Consider the following 26,043-nt stretch of genomic DNA (forward strand, 5'->3'; position numbering starts at 1 on the left):
CATGGCCGGAAGATATGTCAGTCTATGACCTCATTACAGAGGCATGCAGTAGAGTTTGCTATGCTTCTGTGGATTCTGCAATTGTTCAGGTCAATGAGTTGGAGCTGGGTGCCCAGATGGCAAAATATGACATTAAATTAACCTTGTGTTTTCTTCCTATCCACCCCTCAGATTATGAGTTGTTAGGCCTGCTGTTTGTGGGACAGTTCTTGGTGGACAAAGCACTACCAATGGGTTGTACTATTTCTTGTGCACTGTTTGAAGTTTTTAGTTTCTTCTTGCAGCTGTTTGTGGGATAGTTCTTTATGGACTAGGCACTGCCAATGGGTTGTTCTATTTCTTGTGCACTGTTTGAAGTTTTTAGTTTCTTCTTGCAACAGTTTGTTTGATATTTCTTTGTGACAAAGCAATGCCAATGGGTTGTTTTATTTATTGTGCACTGTTTGAAGTTTTTAGTTCCTTCTTGCAGCAATTGTTTCACTACACTTGGGAGTGAACACATGACTCATTACTTGGGAGATTTTTTTTCATTGTAGGCTCACCTGCTACAGAGTAATGAGCAGAATAGCTGGGTCAATTTCAGGAGCTAATGCAGGACATTGGCATGCCATTGGCACAGGAGAAGATAGTTGGCCAAGTTGAACTGATCACCTTTTTGGGAACTAAATTGAAATCCAGGTGCATGAAAGTCAGGCTTCCTGTGGATAAGAAACAGACGTTGATGGAGTTGCTGGACAGGATGTTGTTGAAAAAAGTGCAGATCAGAGACATTCAGTTTCTTGTACAGCATCTCAATTTCGCTTGCAGGGCTGTGTGTGCTGGAAGGATATTCTGTAGGTGTTTGGGCATGGAGTTGTCAGGAATATTGCTGGAGGAAGACCGAAATGCCATTTCAGTAGTGGTCAGTGGGAGAGGTCGTGGGATACAGCTCATCATCTGTTCCCTGTCGGAGCCTAAGCGGTGGGCATACAGACTCTTATGGCCAGACTTTTTGACACTGGGGCAATGAGAACGAGTGTTGGTGAAGGTGTAGCTGTCAAGAAGGACGATGTGTTAAAATATATTATGGCATTGAGAGTGATTTATCTGCGGTCATATTAGCCAGTCTAAATTTTTACAGGAAGTTGTTCCTTCAGCGGGGAAATGGGCAGGATAATTCTGGAAGGGTGGGCAAAGGAACGGGGAAAGAAGGGCCAGGTGAAGTAGCTAGTGACGCTTTGCATTTTGAAGGTCGGTCCAGGTCCCTGCATCCAGAGTTTTCATAAATCGTCGGTTGTGCAGCATTGAGCATACTCGCACAACAACCTCGGCACGCACAGGCGGTGACAGACAGCAACTGTTCGTTTCTCCACTATCTTCCCACTTCCTATGTTGTTTCCGCTGTCCCTGCTCCGCCCACTTGCCACTAAATGCTCTTCAACCCGCGATATGAACACAAGAAGCCAAGCCCCCACCGCGTACTCACAAAACCCAAAGCGACAGATTAAAGAAAATTACAGTGAGCGCATGCGCACTCATTAAGTAACTACAGGGCAGGTGTCAGAAGTAGGCGGGCACAGTACGCCTGCGCCGTCCTCGAGCGGGGCCGCCGGTGCCCACGTGACAAGAGCTTGCGCTTCTGCTATAGGAAAGCGTCAGCCCTCTAAACACAAAACCCGCCTGATCATGGAGCGGTTAACAGCTCTGTGTTGAGGTTGCTCGGGATAAACATGGTCGCTCTGGAAGAGTTGCGCGAGATGGAGTGCTCGGCGCTTGGGCGCCTACTACAGCGGGAGGATCCTCGCTCCTGCCCTGCGCTGCTGCTGCTCGACTGTCGCCCCTTCTTGGCCCACAGCGCCGGCTGCATCCGCGGCGCCCTGAACGTTCGCTGCAACAGCATCGTGCGGCGGAGGGCGCGGGGCCGGCCGAGCCTGCAGCAGATCCTGCCCGCCGAGCCGCTGGTCGCCGGTGAGCCCGGGGTGCGCGCGCGCCTCCGCGCTGGCCTGTACTCTGCGGTGGTGCTGTACGACGAGCGCAGCGCGCGCGCCGAGGCCCTGCGCGAGGACAGCACCGTCAGCCTGGTTCTGCGTGCTCTGCGCGGGGAGCACGGCGAGAACACCGACGTCCGCCTGCTGAGAGGTGAGCCTCTGTCTGAGCTCCATGTATTGGGCCTAGGGTGGGCAATGCTTTACGTGGAAATTCCTGTGTTGGTACTCTGTTCAGAGTACTTGCTTGCCCCTTAGGAGTGCCGGTAGTTTAAAATGTATTGTAGCAGAGCTGAAGAGTACGGGTACTCTCGCTTTAAAATTAAAGAACGGCAGGTACTCTCTCCCGGGCCCATTTTAAGCACTGAGGGTTGAAATATAGAAGTGCAGGTTCTCCCTACCCACTCTATAGCTTCTCCCATTAAGTGTATCTCCCACCCGGCTGCGAGGTGTCGGGACTCTCCTTTTAAAGTAAAGTAGTGCACGTACTCGGCATGATTGTGATGGTCGTGTCGATAGTTTAACACCCACTGATGCTCTAAGGGGTTTCCTAGTGTCGGTCGCCAAACGGCTTCTGGAGGCTCGAAACTAGACTTCCAGTAGCTAGGTTTCTGATATGTGATATGTTTAGTTTTGAAAGAGACATCTGCGGTGTTGCAAATCCGCGTAATTCAATTCAAGCAAATACTACCAGTCGGAGAATGCATCGATAAATGAAAGACTCCTCGAAGGGGTACGGTAAGCGTGTATGTGCATCATTCGTGTTTTTTTTTTTTTTTTTTGTACGGAGGAGCATAGTAGTTGGGTATCTGGGTGCTTTCCAATAAGGGCGCACTGCATTCTTTTTTTGTTTCAGAATCTATTGAACGGGCAATTTTAGACTACATGCAGGTTATGCTGTCAGCATTTCATTTAACGTCATTCTTACACTGGCAGGTCCGATGATTCCCCCTCTTCCATCCCCCTCCCTTAATGGTGCGTTTACTCATGGTGGAGGGCTTGCCGTTTGTTTGGAGTCCAGAGCATCCTTTAATCGGGTGTTGGGGCATGTGCGGTCTTATAAGAATTGTTTGTATACTTATTCAAAAAAACACATTTAGTGGAATGTGTGCAGAATATGTAACGTTAATTGCTGTGATAAAACGGATATTGATTTTACTATGCAGACCATCATTATATTTTATATAGAAGCGCCCAAAATATCCCCAAACTGCCAGCAGAGACAAGAGTAAGCGGGGAAGTGCATCCCTTGATAATGTATGTGTGACTGCTGCGATGTGTGAGCTTGTTTTGGATAGTGACGTCGTGCCCGGCCCCGAACCCTTTACTCCCCATGTGTGGTGCTTGTTGTGATGGTTTCTGAATTCATTTAATTCCATTGTGTATTGGGTGCTGAGTAGGAACAGATGCCCACGCCAGAGAAAACGACCGCTTGGTCTAAAATTCGAACCAAGCATTTATTTATTCCACCAGCCCGCTATGGGCTGTGTTTTTATGAGAAACAACAAAGCAGGAGGGAGCTGCTAGTAGTGCTCGGTCTACAGTCAAGGCGACAGGCTCCCTTTCCTGGAGAGAGGGCCATTGAGAAATATTCAAATGTGGAGGCTGCCATTCACGCGCTTGCACCCCGCCCCCTCCCCCGTCTGCGCCCAGTGTTATTAATGAGCACGCGCCCACCGAGGGCGCCTATGGCCATCTTCCTTTCGGTCTGATCTGTCATTGCTCTAAAACGTTGCGTGCTTTTGTTTCCTCCTGTAAGGAGGATTGCTTATTACAAGGGCAGACATCGGCGTTAAAAAATCAAACTGTTTGTGATTTTGTAACGGCAGGAGCCGTGGGCTGGGTTGACTGTTTCCAGTCACAGTGGTTGTGTTTGGGAAGCAGGCATCAGTGTTAAAAATATTGACAGCGGTCGACATTCTGCAGTCGCGCTGCGGGTATGTTTACTCCTTTACAGAGTACACCTGCTTCCAGCTTTCCCTCTTTGAAGAATAAAACATTGGGGGCCAACAGAGAGCGCTGTATTTATATTTTAGGTAGACTCAATTTTGTGGTGCAGTTTTAGAACGGCTGGGGCACAAATCAGTCGAGTGCGTTTCGCAGCTCGCGCACTATCCGTCACAGACAGCAGTCTCACCATTATGCATTTTGTGTAGCCCCCATTTCTGTTTCTTGGGTTTATTGGATTCATTTTTTTTGGGCGGGCGATTACACACTGATTCTGCAGCATGCACTCAACCCAACTGAGCTGTTTTATAGGGCTGTGATCTTATTGAGTCTGTCTCGTGCCCCAGTGGTTCCTTACAGATCCTGGATAATTGACCAAGCGACTACATGTTTGGTCTATAAATAGCTCATGGTTTGGTTGGTGCTCATAAAAAATAAAGTGCAATATTGCAAGAGAGGAGGAACGTGTAGACTGACATCTATATAGATGTATGCAGATAGAACCTATGTACCAAGTCTTCCACCTTACTATGCGTTGTCGAAACTGTTTCCAGGCCTGGGCTTTTCTGTTGCAAGTAATAATCGGATATTAGTTCTGTTGGTTTAATGAAAGCATGCAAAGACAACTCACTAAATTTAGTTTAAAGCCCACAGGCCCAAACGCGATGTCGTGCCCAAATAGAACAAGCTGGCATCACAGATGAATAATCCACCCTTTTTTGTATTTTTAAGCAACGATGCATGTTTATTTCTGGATTTTATAAGATGTCAGACATAGTCGCCTGTTGTGTGTCTGTATGCCGCATCTGCAAAATATGATTAATAACTTTAGTTATTTGTTTGCAAATTTGTTCTGGTGTTGCCAGCAGGTTCAAGTAGAAACATTAAGTAGGTATTGTAGTTTCCAGGTGACGTAGCAGGAAGGGATTCAACTTTGAGGGGGTAACAAACTTTCACATCGTTGTGCGTACGATAAATTGAAAGCTTCAGTGTAGAGGTGTTGTCACGACATAGACTCCCTCCGCGATTGCCTATGTATTGCCGTGCTGGAGAGCTGTGCGTTATCTCTTAGGGTTGTACGGTGTTAATTGGCCATTGAAAGGGTGGGTTGCATGCCAAGTTTCCAGGATCTGCACGTCAGAGAAACGTGTAGGCAAGTTGCATTTGAAAACTCTATGCAAATTATGCCCAATAGGGCCTTTGTTTTTGTATCGTTTTTCTCTTGTAATGTGCTGTACGTAGGAAGTACCCTAGGGGGACTTTGCATAAATTGCAGACGGGGGACGGTAATTAATCCATTCGTACTGCAGGTTAGAATATATGTTCGATTTTATTAGGCATTTGTATAGTGTGTTTTTGGCATTATTAAATCTGTTTTAACGTTTCCGGGTACAGCGACAAAACACCAGATCACAGCTGTGGGTCTTACCCACAACATCAAAGCAACGACATGACCGCTGCTCTCTTCATCCGTGGCAGTCCCAATACGTAAAATGCTGTCTGTGTGCAGATGCGCCATGGATCCACGTCAGGTGCATGATTCGCCATAAGAATGCGTGTGTACAATACCTTCTCACTTGCTATGCAGCGTGTCTTCCAATTTTCATACCCTGCAGTGACGCTAAACAGATTTTCTTGGGGTAGTCTGTTGTCACTGAATAAATAAAAACGCCCTTTTCCCCACTGCGGCCCAACGCCGCCTCCCTCACGCCCTGATCTGCAATGCTGCCTCTTCATGTAGCGGTTTCACTGCAGGCAGTGCTCCCCTCGCTCACACCGCCAGGCTACTCACTGGCTCCCTCTCGCTTCATTCATGGTTTTTCATGCATGGCAAAAAATCAATGGTGTTTATCAACATCGACAAAGGCGTATTGCACGCGCTCCTTTTTCTCGCGGGCACCTGGGTCAGAAAGGAGGGCACGCTTGTGTTCCCCCTGGTGTACGAGGTGTGGGTTGTGCGCTGCAGTGTGCCCCCTCCTGTTTGACAGCGCACCTGCCGCCATTTACAGCTAGTGGTTCTGGTTGTGCTTACAGATGGTCGTTTCCTTTGTGCTGTTTTTTCAGTCCCCCAAGGTTCCATTTTCTTATCCATGTTGGGATGTGAAGGTGAGCCTTTTCTAAGCACAACTCCAGAATACGTGACTAAGGTGTACAACAATGCTGTGTCTCGGCTTTTTTTTTTTTTTTTTTTTTTTAACCCACTTTGGAGACACCTTTTTAGAAGGAACGCAGTGCCCAGTTAATTGTTTAAATCGTCGTTTTCAATACATAATAGATTTCTGCTCCTAATTTGTGGAGATTGCACTCGAGGGTGCAAGCAGAGGCAACATGAGCAGAATATTGAAATGGAAATCCAGCCTCTTGTCGGGTTTGTTTTTACCGTTTGGCTGTCTGTGTCCGCTTCTTAGGCTTCTGAAGCAGCAACGCTTGTCTGTCCCAGTAAGGTCCTGGGCCTAAATAGTGCTGTATTGTCGACGTTTTTTTTTAAATTTTTTATTTATTTATTTTTTAATATATATATATATATATATATATATATATATATATATATATATATTTTTTTTACTTATTGGGGTGGCGGCATTGAGCCACTCTGAATTACTCTTTCTTCAAGTGACCCCTGCACAATCTTCGCATTAATATATTTGGACAGCAAAGGAGGGGGCAGCCCTGGCGGCCAATAAAGCATAATGCCAAATATACATTTTGGAGCCCCGAGGTACTTTCCCGTTTCTCAGAATCTCTTGATAGCTGTTCATCCCTCTAGAAATCGTCCATGGTATATTTCCGCACTGAGCAATTTTACGACTTGGTAAGAAATGCCTGCTCAGACGGAGTGTGTAAACCTTTGGTTCAGACTTTTTTATTTATTTATTATTATTATTATTCCTGGAAGCTCAGGTGGTAGCACATTATTTTACTGTGGTTCCTGATGAATATAGAAACCTTTGGCGCTCCATGTGGCATTGGAGTACCAAACGGCAGGCAGATTTGGAGACGTTGAGGTTTGTCTCAGCCTTTAATAAGGGTAAGCACACGCTATTAGTGAAATCCAGTCTTAAATGAATATATTTAGGATCAATATATAAATACCTGGGATAATGAATGCATAAACCACTTAAAATGAATGCATAAACCACTACTATAACGTAAAGAAGCTGGAGAGGACCACTAAACTGTTGTTTGGTGTGGGCTGGTATATATATATGTGTATGTATATGTGTGTGTGTGTGTGTGTGTATATGTGCGTGTGTGTGTGTGTGTGTATATGTGTGTGTATATATGTATGTATGTATAATATACACACACCTATGGAAACTAGTGCAGAGTGGACCTTAAAGGAGCATGGAGTTCACTCTATTGCCCTGTGTTTATTCTCTCAAAGCAGTATAGCATCGTTGAGATGTTAGATTACGCCGTAATTGTAGAGCGCACTTACACCATAAGGTGTCTTGATGCTAGGAAACAGTAGAAGTCACTCTGCCAAAACGCGGAGCTAGTATGTTAGCTTAACTGGTAAGGTTTCCTAAACTGCCAAGTCTAAGTTCTTTACTGAACTTCAAAAAAATCAGTAGACAGACCTATTATAGAGGGTAACAGATTCCAAATTCTAGGCGCTTGTGCGAAAAGCTAACATTACCCTTCCTTTTCTTGTTAGCTTTACAGATGACCAATAGTTTCGGAGAGTAGTGGAGTTTCCAGATAGAGATCTAATTCTCAATTCTAATTTTTAGGACTGAGATCCTTCATCCGATAAAGCCTTAAAGGCGATGTAGCAAATTTTGAAAATTATTATTTTTTCCAACTAAAGTCAGTGAAGCTTTTGAATAATGGAGTAGTGCAAAATATTCTAGGTTGTATGAAGGTGAGTGTAGCTGCTTGTTTTTTTTGCAGTCTCCAATCTGCATAATTTGAATTTTTAGGGAGACTAGTGTATAAAGAATTGGTATAATCAAGACCGGGGGTTACTAAGGGCATAGCAGCCAGGATTAGTTCCTCATGAGAATGAAACCTAGAGATCCTTTTCTCCTGGGATTTGGGGAAACAACAAAATCCACAGGTCCAGTCTGAGGTTTTAAAGAGCTTGTTGCAATAATGGCACTTAGACATTCTGCAGACGTTTTGGGAGTCGTCGATTACTCCATTCAGTAGGCTAGATGGAGTGGTTCCAACAATGACAGGTATTAAAATTCATGCTACCTATGGCCTGATGGAGATCTTATACAGGCAAGGTGATTAAGAGGACCCCTGCAGAACACCACAGTCTAAATAAGCGGAAGGGGACCAGGACACCAACTGGGTACGGTTCTCCAAAAAATATTTCAGCCAGTCAAGAGCTGAACTTCGAAGTCTAGCAGCCTCCACACGGTCCACCAATAAATTGTAATCCAGTGTGTTAAAGGCTGCTGCCTAACAAGACCAAAGCAGAAGGCCGCCCTTCATCATACTCCTTTTTCATGTCAACGACCACTAACAGTACAACCGACTCAGTGGAATGAGCTGGGTGAAACCCAGATTGACACGCTATATTTAAGAATTATGACTCTTCAATATATGAGAAAAGAACTAATGCCACAAGAGATTCTGAAAGGCGGCCAAAGTCGGAATATAAAAATAAATGCTGCTTCAAATGTGTGCATGCACTGACCCTCAACCACATCTATTATACTCTTAGCAGTCATTTTGGGTTGGTGAAAGTGTTTAAAAAAATAAAAATAAAATAAAAGCTAACCCAGTTTTTGGTGCTTCTGGAAGGTGAAGTGTGCTAGTGCGGCCTTCAAATGCCCTAACCGTAATTGGATCTCCCTCCTTTTACCTGCTACATTAAAGCAAGAGTTTATTTCAATTGTCATGTTTGTGGTGGTTTGCCATATCGAAGCATGGCGGCTTCTTATTGTTTCTGAATGGGGGCAAAGTTTAGCATTAGCAGCCTGCCTTGTACTTGCATGTTCAAACAACCCCCAGTCCTATTGCCTTGCTCAGTGCGGAAATATACCATGGACGATTTCTGGAGGGATGAACAACTATCAAGAGATTCTGAGAAACGGGAAAGTACCTCGGGGCTGCCTGCTACTGAACCCGTTTCTGACTCTGGATTTACACTGGCAGCTGACAAGATCCATGCCTACTAGAACAAGGCTGCTTAAAAGACCTCATTGTGCCACATATCTGTATTGTTCTACTGCCATGCGCCTGCTGAAGTACTGTCTGCTGATAGTAACCCCAGTGTTACACAACTTACTAACATTGCCGAATACGGGTTGTAATCTGCTACTGGCCTTGCGAATTTTCATCATTCACTGTCTCCAGAGGCATTGAGAGTCCTGATTATAGTACTGGTCTGCAGTTGTACATGCTGCCTGCTACTGATGCTCTTATTGACAGTATTACAGCGCTGACCCTGGTTTCGGTAGGAGGCCTTAGACTTCGCCCTTGATTCTCTGACCAAGGCATAACAGAGACATAGGTTAGTCGCTGTTAAACTAGTGGTGTCCGTAGATAGAATATGTAGTGATTGACAAGCTAGTTCTGTCCTGTTCCATACCCAACAAGTCCCACAATTACCATCGTGGCTGGTAAGCCCCAAACCCAGTTAGCACAACAATGCGAGATCTACACGATCAGTGCATTCGAAGTGTGGCAATATTTTATGTCATAGGTGGGCATCCAATAACTTGCTGCAACTCAGGATAGGAAATGTAATAATGAATCATTATTAAATATTGGAAGTAAGGCTAGGCCTAAAACTCGGGCCAGGGAACGAGATACATTGTGCAGTAACAACGCACTTGTAAACTGATACTTTGTTCCTAATACGAAGCACAATGTTCTCAAGCAAGTGAACACGATTAAATCTGTTAATTCAAAGGCTGACGTGTGCTGACTGTACTCTATTAATATTCACACTGGCTTTGATATTTGCAGGGATCTTGCAACTTTTGTCAATCTTCCAGCAGAGTAGCTATCATAGTGATGTTTATACCAAAGGTCCTTGAGATTTTACATACTTAAGCCTTCACTTTACGTAATGGTGTCTTCGGGCGTACTGCTGATTTCATTTTTATTAAAGATTGAGATGGCATGTTTGCCTATATCAGCCAAAGCTGACTACGCAAATAGTACCACGCTCGTGTTCACCCATTCATGGAGCGAAGTTGATTTCTTGCATATGATTGATATATAACGTAAGCAGTTGAAAAGTGAACAGTGTTGGAGAAGGCTACTCTATCTAACCAACTTCCATCATAAAGACTCGACTATCGCAATGTGGCTGAGCTTCTCACACTAAACTGCAGTTTCTATGCCATCCCATCTCTGTTCTTAATTGGTGACAAACAACTAGGGCTTTTTTTGCCAAGTTGCAACAACTGATAAACCTTACACTCTGAATACAAGACTAGAAGCGGCCTATGTCTGGTAAGATACTGCCGTTCATAATAAGATAGATCCTTCAGAAGAAGCACAAAGAAAAAACAAATGTATAAGAAAATCTTAAGTTTTAAAAAGGTAAACTTCTGTATCAAATATTGACAAGCAGTGCTTAAAGCAACTGGATCCGTAAACTGATTTACTCACACAGGCTTTCGCCTGCGCTTATTGTCAGTACATGGTTGTGAGGCACTGTTTCTCGCTAATTGTGCCTTAGCTACAGGAGCCACAGCACCCTTAATGAAATTTCTAAGATACTCGGTAGCCTTGTCTGAGATGTATGTGGCAGGAACTCAGTGCTTGGATTCTTGTGCAGCCTAATCCACATACTAGCCAATTTACAACTGAACATATGGTTGCAGATCGGAAAAGTGACTTTGGTGCAGTCCTTCCTGGGATCCTTACAAATGTGACGGTCTGAGAGGGTAGAAGACGTTCTTCTACTCTTTTTAGTATATATTCACACTATGTAACCTCGTCCTTGCAGGCTACCTTGTAGTTCCTTTATAGAGGGTGATTTTTGAGAGTCCTATGCAGTTGATCGGTTATCTATTCAAACACCTTTGGCACTTAAATGAGTTCTAAAAACAATGGCTAGGTATGTGCAAATTACTGCTGTAAATATAAACTGTGAAAATAGTAATATCATGGTTCCTCTGTATTTAATAGGAGTAAGCAAATCGGCTGAATCACTTAGGGGAGAAGTCAGTTGTTAACGCTGTCTTTTTCTTGTGGGCATTGACCAAGAGTAGCACCGGCAGTATGGCTTTCAAGGCTGTATATTGTTTCAGGCATAAGTAGGACGCTGCTAGCCTGCAGCCACTGGTTGATACCTATAATCAATACAGTCTTAACGTGCAGTACCACAAAATCACCAGCAGCCTGAAAGCAGGGCTGTGTTGAAAGAAGGAAAAATATGCCAGTCAAAATGTGGGTATGTTAAACATTGACAATCCAAAAAGGGCAAGTGATTTGTGGCATCAGTCAGGTGAATTTTATCAATGTCCTCATGGTCAGTGAGTGTAGAACAAATCCAATTTAAAAGTAATACTACAAAACACAACAGCCTAAGTGGAGTCAGAGCTAACAGACGTAATATTGTTTATCTGATGTCAAGAACGCTCCCAGACAGCGTTAAAACCCATGGCTGCTTCGTGCCAAATGAGCAAATGCCCTTAATAAAATACCCGAATTGCCCAGGGTTTCTCCTAAATAGATGTCCTACAGAGAAGTAATGGCTCACCCAGGGGTGTTTTGCGTACCTGTAGCAGTCCTCTGCTGCATCTAATCGTGTGTCTGGGGCAAGGAGAAACCTTCCTCACCAACTGACTGGTATTCGTGAAATTGTTTACAGGATGCATAATGGTGTCCAAACCCTACATTCACCATCAAATTCGGGAAAATTGTAGTTTAAATCCCGGTGCTTCGTCTATACATCGACTTTAATGGAATTATGCATGGACCACATATTGCTATGCAATATGAGCAATCTGGTCTCCTAGTAACTCCCCAAGATAAAAAGATGCAGAGTTAAAAGCCTTGATGTGTTATATACTCGTAATTTATATACTCTGTTCTAATGACTCAAATGCCTTTATCACAAAGAATACCAAAAAGATGTCTAAAAGGCCATTTTTATCTATTTAACTCTTGATGTACCTTCAAACCCAGAGTGTAATTGGGGAATTCATAGAGGATTTCCACCAGTGTAAAGCCGTACATTCATGTTTCCAAAAAGGTATCTCTAACCACTGAGAAATTGGGTTGGAAACTGTAAGTTCCGAACGGGGGACGTGCGGACACAGTAGCAGTGTAACCCAGAATGACATTTTATCTGTCATACCAATCCAGTTATAAACACTTATCAACTGAAAAGGGGGTGACAGCCTTCACGTCCGTTGTTCCAAGGAACGTCCACATTCAAACCCTTGATATGGGTCTTTAGCCTATAGACCCAATGTTGTTCCATCTGACAGAGAAAACTGTATACGTCTGGTACTATGGATATGTGATTTTGTTTGTTACAATCCAGAATAAATAACTGTGACACGGTTCAAGGAAATGCTAAGTCATCATGGTGTTGTTTCGTTTACACCTAATTGGACTGCATGGTTCTGAGATCCTGGTCTTGATCTTATGGGTGGTTATGCCTTCATGTGTAACCAACATAGGCATGTGATCATATATACCACACCACTACTATTACAATTGCTATGGTGTCTTAAGTTCCAATGGGGTAGCCTTAGAACTTTCTATTGTCTTTGACACTATAGACAGTACTAAGATTGATTATTTATTGTGATTGATTAATCAAGAATCCTGAATTTACTGAAACATATTATATAGATAAATATCATAAATCAAACGGATGAATAAAGACCTCACCATTTAATGGTAGCAGTTGGAGTTAAGATGGTGAAGGTTGTCTCCTAATCCCAGAAAACACTGTGTGAAGAAAGGAGTGGAGATGCTAACTTGGTGGTCTCAAACCGTTTTACAAAGAGAGCTACTTGTGACCAAGGAAAACCATCCTGGACTTTAAACAAAATGTGATCACTATGACAATTGTGAGCATCCTGTGCAGAATTATTAGTAGTGGTGTTTCCAGTTTGTTAGCTGGCAGAAATGTAAGGAAAAATATATATCTATATGAAATGCCTCAAGGTGACCAATAAATTATCCAACATTGAATGTGTCCTCTGGTGCAGAGGATGTAAACAGCAATAAATCTCTTCAACCCAATTTCAATGATCATTCAAATGCCTCCTTTAAGTTTTCAAAATTCAATTTCTATTAAAAAAATCTTATTTTAGTTATTCAATACCATTTTCATTGTGGATTAAATTCTATTTTCCAAAGAGAACTTGTTTTTCTCTGAAAAAACATGTTTTCATCAACTAGTCAAATGCATCCACAATGAGAGCGTCTGTTCCAGATGTTCATGTATTACAATACCATGGCACAAACGAATTCTGTCATTTTAAACATGCCTACAATATGACAACAATTCTCACTATCATGCCAGACACAACACTGTGCCAAGGCTGGACACCGTAATCCACAGTATTTCAGTCAAGGCTATAATAATGCCTGATGTGGCAACCATTTATGCATGCCAGGGATGGCAAAAAAATCGGTCCACCATGCACATAGTATACCAAAGATGGCTAGACCAACAATGCCCAAAACATGCAGAGAGCTACTATTATTATGTCTCCCCTTTAGGACAAAGGGATGCCACGTAATTCTGGTGATATCTGGCACCAGGCATGGCTTCCATTGAGCTACATGGTACATCGGGGAAGGACACAATGCCAATCAGGCCCATACCTGTGCTCTTACACATGAATAAATGTGCACACATTCACAATCCTGCATGTACTCTCCTATCTGTCTGAAAGGAATGATCTTGAACTCGGGGTCCAGGCCTTAATCACCCACATTACACACCATTACTCTGGATCCTGATATCGCACACTTTAGTGACTTTACTCTGACTACTGCAAACACTCTTCTAACCCACTGTACCCACATGATATGAGGCCTAAAACCTGACTAGTCTCCTTGAGACCTTGCTAGACTGAGAGGGAAGACACATGGTCATGCTGCAGCACTGTATACTTGGAGTGTGTTTTTGTGTAGGGTCAGGGAACTGACTGTGGTCAGGTTCTCTAAGGACTCGTAAGACTTCCTTTGTGTACACAGAGATATAGTGGTTTACTAGGCTGTGCTTAACTTCCGGCAGATACTTGAAGGTGCTAGTGAGCTACCTATAGCTCCTGCCCCCTAAACTAACTCGGCAAGATTACTTGAAAGTAAAGGCTGACCGTTTTAGTGAACCTGGTGTCACGGAAATAATATGGTGTGAAATTATTCCCAGGAAATATCGACTTGGGCCTAAGTTACAAGAAAACATCTAAGGAGCCCGGGAGGAAGTTAATTGGAGGCATGTTTAAATGATTTCATTGTTGACCTGGGCTACATGGGACTCAGCCTTAATAACTTACTGGCTCTTTTCAACTATGGCCCGGGTGGAGTATTCCTTTCCGTGACGGACGTGAATCTGATTATCCAGGACATACGTTTTTCAGAATTTGCGTCCTTTATTAATGTTTTCAATGACATCACATCACTGTTTGTGCAGCAGGCTGTGCATAGAACCCTTGCTTCATGCACACCCTTGAAGAAAAAGGATGGATTTCACATGTGTACGTTTGCAGTTGAGCGTGCCCGTTTTTAGACTGCACCGCAAAACCCTGGTGTTGTGTAATTTAAAGAATAGCGTTTCCAGCCACGTGTCTTTCTTGTTGCCAACATGTTTTAGCAGAAGGCTTTGTACGCGTTTGCTTCTTTTTTGTGCATAAGGAATGTTTACAGAAAAAAGACCCCTTTCTAATTTTGCCTGGCCCTTCTTCTGTCTTACCTAAATGTAGCTTTCAAGAAGGCAGCGGCACGTAGTTGGTGCCAAGCTTTCCTAGCTTTAATTGCAGTTACTGGCGATCTGAAGAGTGCAGCTGATAAGCGGTCATTTGAATTGGTATTTTGTATGCATGATTGCGTATTGAGTTGTGATGTGCTGCATAGCCACGATTAATTCTTTAGCATAGAGCACCTTTGCACTATGTTTGTTTGGGTGCAAGTTCTGATCAATTGAGTGCACTTCTACAACAGAACCACAAGGTCGTACCAGTGTTTCCGTTGTCTTTATCTGAACGTTATATAAAAAAACATCCTGTGGATCACTCAAAAAATGTAAATGGTATGTTTTCAAATATAATGGATTCACACACAGTTCGTAATTAATTCAAAACAATATGATTTTGAAGAGAATATGTACAACGAATTATATGTGGCAAAAATATAAACCAAATGTTTAATAGAGAGATGTACATATAAATCATTCAAAAGCAAATCGCAAAAAGCCAAAAATCGAAATTGACACTCAATATAAAAAAACAACACATTTAGACACCTTGTTTAACAAATATAATACAAAGTTCATCATACACTTATTAACACAAAAAGTCAAAAACTACAAATCCAAGAAACAAAAAATGAAATCCATGATAAGTCAATCAAATACATATCATACTCCTGTTTGTGGATAAGGAGTTCCGTCTAGTGGTATAATCCAACCAGGGAAAATGCTGCTTGTAGTCATGAAATTCAGCCTAGTTAGAACTTTCAGCCGACACGTGTTTCGTCCAAATACGGACTTTATCAAGGCTCTTGTACAAAAAGCCTCTCCATATATTTCTGATAATGTCCTGTACACGTAAGTTAATATGTACGGTGATTTATCTTGATATAAACACCGGAACACAAAACCATGTAGAAAGCCGCTCATCTTTAAGGAATCCTCATAGTCCCCATACTGACTCCCTCGTAGTGTGTCTCCTTAGCGCCCCTGGCGAACCGACAGCATGCCTGAACAGAAGAAAAAGCAGCAACTCTATGCGATAGTCGGTATGGGGACTATGATAATCCATTTAAGATGAGCGGCTTTCTGCATGGTTTTGTGTTCCGGTGTTTATAGCATGTTCTGAATTAATTACGAACTGTGTGTGAATCCATCATATTTGAAAACATACCATTTAAATTTTTTGAGTGATCCACAGGATTTTTTTGATATGTTTGTATTTACTGGTTTAAGCATATCTTATCTCAGTATACATATTAGGCAACAAATGTTTTCCTGTGTATGAGCACAGTCTACTACATTTCTTATTTAATAGGGGAGTATGCGGCCCTAGTAAGGTTTTTGTGTTGCCATATGTATAGTGTATTTATCTGAACGTTAGACGGTTTCCCTGTCGCACATGGAAATGCAGAAAATCGCCATGGGTTTCGATTTCTCGTTATGCTCTGTATCACTGTTTGTTCTTGAGCAAAAACTTTATTTACGGCAGGCTATAGACCACATTTCTCAGTTTTGTAAAATGCAAGTTTCATGATGGGTTGTAAATGCACGCGTCCTGAAGGCTTAAATTACACTTGACTGTTGCCAACACTGAGAAACCATTGTGGACCGGTAATGATAAAAGGCATAAATTGGGCGTCTGCGGACGCGAGCACTAGTTGCATTTTTGGGTGGGGGCGCTCTTTGGGATTATCTTGACCACCACACCCTGTCGGAACATGCTGAAGGCCGCAAGTCCTTCATGCCTAATGGCTGAGTGAACTGTAGCGTCCTCGGCGGGGATTTATTTTTTATTTTTTGTTTGTTTATTTTTTTAAACTGCCTACGAACACCTGGTCAAATACCAACATGGTCGAGCAGTATTAAGTTATTACAAGGCCGAGAAATAAATGGTGCTGTTAAGCTGGGTGTTAGTATAGGAATCGCTGTGAACCTCGAGTGAACGCTACCTAGACAAATTCTTTTTTTTTTTTTTTTTTGTTATCTCACTCGTTTGCCCATAACATTGGGCCATGAAGTCGCAAGGAAGGGTGTCTGGGTGAAGCGTTTGTTAATTGCCGAATTAAGACTCTTTACTGGTCCGTTTTTTGGCTGAGCTCATCTTTCCAACCCAGTCCCTTCTCCTCGTCACCTCATCGCTTTGCTCTGAATGCCCCGTGTGATATAGGTAAATCTCCTTCACGTTCCCCTATTTTATAAGGCGGTTGCTCCCACTTCAGTGAGCACGACCCTGTGCCGCAGATCCGAAGGATGCGCCCTGCTTCTGGTGCCCCCACTGAGGCCAGTAACGAGTGGGCGGCCGCCTGGCCCGACCCTGCCGTGTGCGTGCTGCACAAATGCCCCCGGGCCGGCGGAGCAGATGCGGCGCTGTCATTTTTAGCAGCACGCGCCCGAGTCCGTGGGGCTTCCGTGCGTTAATTAGTGAGCCGGCGGAAATTGCATTTCCGCTGCACTCAGCGGCGCGGCAGCTGCTGTCAGTACTGGGGATGTGCAGCGAGGGCTTCAGGGAAGCCAGCCGGTCTGCTCCACCCTGGCTGTTTGGACTGAACATATTAACACAGCAAGCCTTAAAACGCTTCTGTTGGGGCCGCCCTTGCACCCGTCGTCGACTCCTGACACTTGAGCACCCACGGAGCCTTTCAAACAGCAGAGCGAAACCGCCAGCTTGTAGTGCCCGATCAAATCATACAAGTTAGCCTTTTATTAATTGCTGCCTAGTGGGAGAAGGCATCGTGACCACTGACCTGAACGCGTCCACCTCCCACCCCCCAAGAAAAAAAAAGTAATTCTACCCGATCCTCGGAGAAAAATAGTACCGAGGACTAGCCCACCTTCCGATTTCGAAGAAAGTATTGGTAGTCTGTAACTGAGGAGTAGCTCTTTCACTCTCCATGTCATGTGAAAGAGCCGGCCTGACAACAGTAAACGCCCGAATACACGCGCTAACTGTATACGATTCTGCCCTGTTTGTAATTAAATGTCTAAATTATTGGCGGAAATCTAATTTATTATCCGAGTACAAAACAGCGTCTGTGATAAAGATTCGTAGGTTTCCTTATTGGGCAGGAAAAATGTAAAGTCTAAAAATCTTCTTAACGCTGTAGAGCTGGTAATTCACGGCCTGGCTGCTGGGTTTTAAGGCTGGTGTTTTTGCAGATTCGGCTTAGCAGAGGCGTTTTACTTGCCAGTCACCAGCTGTTTCCCACGGTGATACTCTTTTCTACCTGTGTTCTATACAGACTGCATAACCGCACGGTGAGCCAACTCTACAACAGAAGGACGGTCTGAGCTGGCCTGTACTCACAAGTTTGTATAGTTATCCTGCACTGCACCCCTAGAGGGTTAATGTTTGGCCTTGCTCTTGTAACCTTCCATTTAGTTATCCTTTTCGTAATCTTTAGGGGAGGGTAGTTCTTATCTATTTATGAATTCAACAGTGGGCTTCTTTGTGACTGTTTCTTAATACTCCTTAAATGTCCTAGAACTCCACCTATGGCTTTTGTTTTTGTTATGGTATGTAGCAGCAAATTTAGAAGACCCTTGTAGGCCCATAATGTAATTTAGGCACACCAGCAGGACCTTTTTTATTTTTAAAATCCTCTGTTTGTTTGATCAGTGGGTTTGCAGGAGTAGAACACTGGTAGTAGTCTTGGTAACATTCCCATACAGCAGTTGCATATGTGATTCTGTTATCCGTCTTTTAGTCTGCGTGCATCAGAGCCATTGGATGCATTATCTCCTATATTTAAATCACACACAGCTGGATATCCAGAATGGTATTCAGAAACTTTGTCTGACTTCACCTTTTTCCTATTTTGTGTGCTCTCAACCTACTTTCAGTTTGTGGTGGAAACCAGTGTGAAACCCATGGATGATGCAGAAAAGCTATAGATTTCTGAAAAGTAGACAAATTCTTAATTCAGAAAGAGGGTCATATGCGTAGATCCCTCACGGTTTCCCCAAGTAAAATAACTTTTGGGGGGAGAGATATTGCAAATGAGTAGGGGAAAAAACTGGCATTTGTGACATTTTTATCTAACTTTTTATCACAATGATCGATTGACAAAAGCAAGATACCATTATGTTTGCTTGACCCTTGTGGTTTCGGGTATATATAGGGTTTGTACGTTATCCAAGAACCCAAGGCAAACAATTGGGCTGCACCCAACAATGGGTTTTCATTGAGTACTAAGTGTAGACCAAGTATTATAGCAAAATAGGCAGTGAAAAGTGGGTAACACAAAAAAACCTATGTATTTCTGAAATGGACAAAAGATAGTTAAGTAACTGTGGTTATTTCTACATATCTGAATTTGTGGGTACCTGTTTCAAATTGTCATCTTTCTTTCTGCAAACTGGCCCAAATATCCTTTCTTTACTTCCCTCTGGGTAGAGGGTGCGAGCAGTCAGACTAGTGAAAGAGGTCTTGTGGAATGTAGACACACAGTTTACAGTCAAACCTGCACATTCATTCACTGTCCAGCACTTGTCTTTTTAATAACATTGCAAAATGAAAAACAGCAAACTGTAATGGCTGTTCACCCACAGGGTCCTACAATGTACAAATGTGGGGTCATAGCCTGGCTCTGCAGTCCTCACACTCACTATGGAGATATAGTAGCTATGAAAAGCTCAGTCATGAATCGGGCACCAGTAAGAGCCCACAATTACACTCAAGCAAGCAACAATTCTGCTCGGTATGTCAGTTTATGTAGCCTAAGAAAAAAGGTTCACTGTGACAAGTTACTCTCCATAATGTGCATGGTTATATTTCTGAGTCCCACACACAATCTCTCACATAGGGCCTCGTTTTACCTGTTTGCTGGGATTGGTGCAGACATTGGTGGTGCGCACTTAACAGTTGCACAGTCAGCATGTCAGCCAGTGGGTGTATGATTGCAGGCAACAGACCTGCAACTTCGATCTTGCTGCTGAGGAAGAACAGCACTGACCCCCCCCCCCCCCCCCTTTGACAGCTTCACGTCTCTTTAGCATTTGTGGCCTAAAGGCTGGATGGAGTCCTCTGCTGCATCTATGTTGTTGGGTCTCATGACTTGCAGCATGATAGGGCAGCTGCAGAATAGCTTTTTCTGGTCATGTTGTAGCAATGTCTGATGGCATCCTACTGTGCAGGGGAGGTGGATAGGGAGTGGAGATTTTTCCATTACTTTGTGTAGTATGTCACATGAACCACTGAGCGAGGCTGGGGGGGCCCTCATAGCTCAAGTCTGAACCAGTTCGCTCTTGATCACAAGTCCACTCTACTGGGTGCTTCACGCTCCAGGACAATGGCTGGGCTTCTCCTGTAGGGCCAGGCACCCACTTTTTTTTTTTTTTTTTCTTTTTCTTTCTTTTCTGGCTGAGACTGTTGAGGCACTGTCAAAATGTTAGGAGTCTGGGGTGGGTCATTTTCAAAATTCAGTTTCTGGCTGCAATGCAGGCATAGATTTTGAGCAAGATGAAAGCTTTCACAGCAGGTAGTGAAAGTGTTGGCCCCAACCAGGAGTATCCTGAACATGAGTACAATGGAGTGTGAAGTGACACTGCACCAGCCTTTCCGCAGTAGCACCTGTGGTAAGACAAAAAGGTAGACCCTCCCTAGAAACATCCCTTCCTCTAACAGACACTGCAGGTTTGGCCCAGTTTTTCTACCACTAACCAAATGGCAATGGGTGGGAATGACTAATATGCAATCTCCAGCTAAAAGGTCATCCTAGAATTTCGATGAGTTACCCTGATTCCATCTTCCCACACTTCAGTGCCTGAGCTCTTCCATACAACCCCATAAATGCAGGCAGCAGAAGTGCACTGTCTGGGGCATATGGACACTGGTCTCCATCTTGTGCCATATAAACCAAGGGCAGTCCAAAATGGGTCCCTCTAGTCCCACCACATACTCTCACAGCAAAACTGAGTCTTAACACTAACTGTGCCTCACATCATACTAGATCAATATTTCTTAGGGGTTTAGGGGAGGGGTTGAAATCAAATCAGTGCAGGGGTCTGGGAGTTAACTTGAACCAGAACTTTACACAAGTGGCTCTGGGAGGCACCGCACTCCACTTGAGCCAGGCAAGACTACCTGCTCAATACAATAATCCTTAAATGAAAAAGAAAAATACACTGTCTACCGCTTTGTCAACAGCCCAGGAGGTGAACATGGTTATGGACCTCTAGGTTAGTGTGTTATCTGGGCCCAAGAAAAATTGAGGATACCAGTTTACATGCAGCTGGGTCTCTGAAAACGGGGATACAAGCCACTTTACTATGCAACAGATATTCCTGTCCCAGAAGAGCATACATGTTTTGAACAGTTTTAAGAGTCATTTGTGCCTTTGAGCAACAAAGATTTACTGTGATTGTGTTGCATTAGTCTCCTTGGAAAACTATGAGCAATAAAGATGGTGTGATTGGATCCCGTCTAGAGGACGATAATTTTTTACCAGGGCACTGCAATTTTTCTCTTGCTACCTGGATGCCGAAAGTAATATTGTATAGGAGTTGTTTACTTCCTGAAACCTTCATGTTTGGGGTCATTGTGTGGGGGGAAAAAAAAGCCTCACAAAATTACTTCGACTGAAGTAGGTATCTCAGAATTAAAGCCTGGAATAAGATGCTCTATTGTGGAGTCTTTGGTTGAATGGTTACGTTCACTGTTGTCTCTTTAACAGGCCCCATATCTTAGTTGGCTCGGTTGAGATCATAAGATGAAGTACCTTCAAATTCGTCCCCATGTTAGTGTCATCTGGACTCTACTGTGCTCACAGGATGTCGTGATGGATGCTTCTGTCGTCTGCAATGCCACCTTCTAATTGTGGCAAAGGATTGGACGAGTGGCATGCGTATAATGAGCATAGATATAGCTCCTCCTGTGGGGCACGCCGACTTGCACTGTCAAAAGCCACGTCTCTGTTTGTGTAGAACAGGACCAAATTCTGGTGGATTTGGGGTTTTGAGTCATGAGTCTGAACATCGCATTCTCTTTCCATTTTGGTAGCAAAGGCTTCTCCCAGATATCCTTTGAGTGATGGACACATGCTCCTCTGTGATTGCCGGTCAGTCATTCAACTCTTCCGCGTTATCGAATAAACCGTACAGGTCTACTTGCTGCCTTTTACCAAGGGTTTCCAAAGCACTCACATTTCAGCATCTGTGCTTTTAATAAAAAAGCTTGCCATTTTCATCTAGAAGCAGCGTCACTTGAACTAAACTTTAGGTGGGCCAGCCAATGATCAGTCTTGCTAATGTGGACCTCATCACTATGTGTAGATCATGAGTCTTGATAGTAAATACATTCGAGCTGTGTGGCAAATGCTAAACCATTGCCTCGTGTTTCAAAAACAGAAAAATAAGGTTTGGGTGGTAGGGTGCACCTAGTGCTTAATGTGCAAACAGTTTTAACTTTTAACGTGGCATAAGCCCACAAGTTAAACGTTGCACCACTACACAACTCAGTACTGTCTGGGATTTTTCCCACCATAACCGAGGCAGAAGCTGTAGATGTCGAGGTAGATTCACAATTTTTGGTTGCTGATCTTAAGGTATTTTTGCGGATACTCTTGCGGTGTTGAGACATCTTGAATTCTTTAAAGCAGAAGTGCTTCCCGGTGAACTCTTACACACACTACATACACATTCAGTAAAAGTTGAATGCTGTGGACAGCAGTTGTGTGCATTGGTTTAATGAGTAATTTATGTTTTATCGTTTTATTCTAACTGGAAATCCTGATAGAGAGCTATATTCACGTTTTTAAGTGCATGTCAGTTGGATTATTTGATGTTTGCCATTCCTCGCCTTTTCACCCAGTGCAAGTCAGCCTGTCACGTAAAGCTTGTATTTGTGGAACATCTGTAAAAGATCTATGTGTATAAGATAGCATTGCTGTTTAAGTTAATCTTTGTGTGATGTGACCTAAATGTGAAGGATGTAGGCATGTTTGTCATGTTTTTTTTTAATACTATAAGGAGCGCATCCAGGTTCAGGCGAATTGGAGCTGCCATCTTTTCACATCATGCTATTAAAATGTCACTTTTCAAACGTTTTGTTCAGAATTCTTAAGGGGATATTTGTTTACTTGAAAATAATGATGCGCCACCTGCCCAGTTGTTTGTTTGCATACTGCAAAGTTTCGTATATCTTCGGCTCTTTATTTTAACATTCAGCATACCCTAACTTGATAGACTGCTAATACAGAGCACAAACCAATAATATCCTGGAGTGCACATATCCAGTGTAGACACCGACCTGAGTTATTATGAAATGGTCATTAAGACTTTATTGGGGTCGGTGAAGGCCCAGATTTTTTTGCAGACATCCATAGCACTTAAACTAGCCTTATGTCAATGTTGTTAGCCTGTAAGACAGAAAATGCTATTATATCTGTACTATCATTCTTTGCTTATACATTGGTCTCTCCAAATCCTGTTAAGCATAAGATGTTTCTGACTTTAGTGAGTACCACCTGTTCTCTATAATGTCCTGTCAGCCTTACTGCAGCCATCAGCGGCTTGAGAGCTGCTTGTTCAACTCATTTAATGCGCTTTGAATGGAGAGTTTTTATTGTACAAGAATTGCAATGAAAGTGTTGTGCCAAGGATGCACTTCTCATTGCTGAATTTTGACAATTGAACAGGATTGAAGACAGAATCAAATATATTCACTTTCCATCTTGCTTACATTTCAGGTGGGTACGAGAGGTTCCATTCTGAATATCCAGAGTTCTGCGCCAAAATGAAAACCCCCAGCAGCGTTCCTTCTCCAGACATTCCTGAGCCTGTGGAGTTTGGCTGCAGTTCTTGTGGCACACCTCTTCATGATCAGGTAAAACTGTCACAGCTGTGGCTATATCCTAACGTATATTGTGACAGAGGTTTGTATGTGTCCTGTTAAACTTCAAATGGACTAAAGTACAATACTGTTTTTTAAACCAGGTAATGGAACAGACTGAATATTGCGTTTATTCAGTATTCAGCGACAATTCGAGTTTCCTTTTCAATCCTTTTAGAGTAAGTCTTGACTATTTGACATCACTAACCCATTGAAAGTCACTGCCTATAATGTATATGCCTGACAATTCATTGAGCTTGCAGAAGTAGCTTCTTCCTGCCGTTCAAAAGACAATAGGAAACACGGTTGCAGGGATTACTCCTAGGTCTCTGAGAACTGATCTGACATAAGCGAACTCCATTCCACACAGTCTGTCACCATGTCCAGTCTTACAGCAAACTACTTTTCCACTAGGTGCACGCCGTACTTCAACTGTCGGTTTGTAATCTGCAGATGATGTGCTCGATTGTAGTCCTGCTGCCCTAAGTTCATTTTTTCATGTGTCTTCTGTCTCTGCAGGCTCCCCAACTGCAGTTATGTAACCTTTGATTCTCTGTAGAGGCAATATATTTCAATTAAATTCAAAAACTACTTGCACCGGAGCACCTATCTGGCCTTCGATCATTGCACCTAATCATTCCCATATAGAACACCACCACGTGTGTGTGTCTTATACCCACTTGCCTAAATTGTTTGCTTTGCACTGACCAAAGTACCACTTCTTCGAGGCCCAAATACGAATGTTGTGTGTTAAACAGGTGCCAGTATCTTTTATTTTTTATGACTAACCTTGGCAAAATCAGTGGGTCTCTGTGTAATGTGCCAATGCATGCAGCATAAAAACATAAAAGCCAGGCAAGAAATTTAAGCCATACTATATTGGAGGCTCCTTTGACAGTTTTTAGTTTTTGTCTCTATTTCAAATAGAGTGCTGTAGTTGTAAAGCAGTCCCTTCAAACTGTGCATTTTAAGCACTCGACTGGCTGTGGATGCATATGCCTTAAGAGCCAATAGCTTTTGGTCCTAGATAGGTGCTGTCGTGGGCTGAGCTAAGACATGAGTAACAAAGTATCAAGGCAGTGGCAGAAAGAGACTGGCTGAACGTCTGGACTGAATGGGCCAAACTCAACGCCCTCTCTGATATATTGTTAGCAGTAGTTCTGTTGGACAGCAGCACTCTCAAACCCAAACCTAAAAAGTGTTGCAGCATTCCTGCTTTCTCAAAACATGCAATTGTAGTATGACCGCAACAGCTTCCACCTTTGTAAGATCTACAAACTGTGAAAGACTATCACTACCAATCCTGAACTGGAAGCCTGAATCAATCCTGGTAAACATGTTCAAAGCAGAACAGCACTGCAGGACGGCACGGCTAGCATAAAGGTTTTCATGTGAAGGGCATGGCAGTCCTTTCTGTTCTGAAAGCAGCCTGCAGGTTAGCAGGAAACTGTCAAGCCTCTGAATGGTGTTTTGTCCCAAAACACGCCATGATGTAAGTTTCAGACCACCGTGTAATTGATGTGAACCATAGACCAAAGTAGTGTTGTGTGAATTTTAGGGTGGAATTTGGCTTCACTGACAGGGAAATCTTTGAAGTCAGGTTGGTAGCATGGATTATTGATTTGGATGAATTGACATTTAAGACCTATTTGGATTATGGTGAAACTAGGCGAGATGGGGCATATTACTAATCCGGTTTCTACATTCTACATGGGTTAATGTAGGGTTGCCTTCTATTATCTGTGCTTTTTAATCATATTGCAGTGCAAAGTGGACATGCGTGTAAAAACTGTTCCATCACAATTATCCTTTAAATAAATAACTAAAGTCAGATCTTGATGTGTTAAACCTCTGTCCCAAAGTGTAGGGCTGCATGCTTTAGATTTAGTTGCTGCATTTATCACCATATTGGGGACTTGTGTGATTGAAGAGGCAGATCAGGAGCCATGCTGCTCTTGCTCCAGTAATTAAAATCGGTGGCGCTTCTTGGACTAATATTTCATTACTCGCTTTCTGAGAAGTAGTAACTTTATGGTTAGTTTTAAGGGAGAAGACGTTTACCCCTTACTACTTGCAGTGGTCTTTTGGCCAGATTTCCGGTGCATTTTTGTAAATAACGTTAATGGTGTACAGCACGCTGCACTGTTAACAATTTTCAAAGTGATAGAAATGCATTACTTGGCTTAGAAATATGCAAGATTGCGCTTTTTTTTTTTTTTTTTTTTTTTTCATTTTTGTTTGTGATGCTTTCAAAGGTTTGATAGGGTTTGTTCAGTGACCTTACAGATAAACCTAAGAAAACTTTGAAAGTGTAACGTAGCAGTGCTACAGGGCCACGAATGCAGCCTCAAATGGGTGTGAAATATTTGTACATTCCTCATTTCAATCATGTTATTGCTTTGGGGCACAAAGAGCATGTAGATGGAAACAAATTACAATGAACAAAAAGTGAGCAT

At 43.0% G+C, this 26,043-nt stretch overlaps 1 protein-coding gene across 1 annotated transcript in view; it reads left to right on the forward strand.

Moving 5' to 3' along the window:
* The first annotated feature begins 1,555 nt into the window (after positions 1-1,555).
* DUSP4 (dual specificity phosphatase 4) overlaps positions 1,556-26,043 on the forward strand; it is a 34,814-nt gene continuing 10,326 nt past the window's right edge. Inside the window, exons 1-2 of the mRNA XM_069235657.1 lie at positions 1,556-2,118; positions 23,445-23,581. Of these exons, the coding sequence (XP_069091758.1) occupies positions 1,710-2,118; positions 23,445-23,581 (546 nt within the window). The 5' untranslated portion in view covers positions 1,556-1,709. The remainder of the gene's footprint in view (positions 2,119-23,444; positions 23,582-26,043) is intronic.

Source organism: Pleurodeles waltl, chromosome 1_2 (assembly GCF_031143425.1).
Source record: "Pleurodeles waltl isolate 20211129_DDA chromosome 1_2, aPleWal1.hap1.20221129, whole genome shotgun sequence".
NCBI lineage: Eukaryota > Metazoa > Chordata > Amphibia > Caudata > Salamandridae > Pleurodeles > Pleurodeles waltl.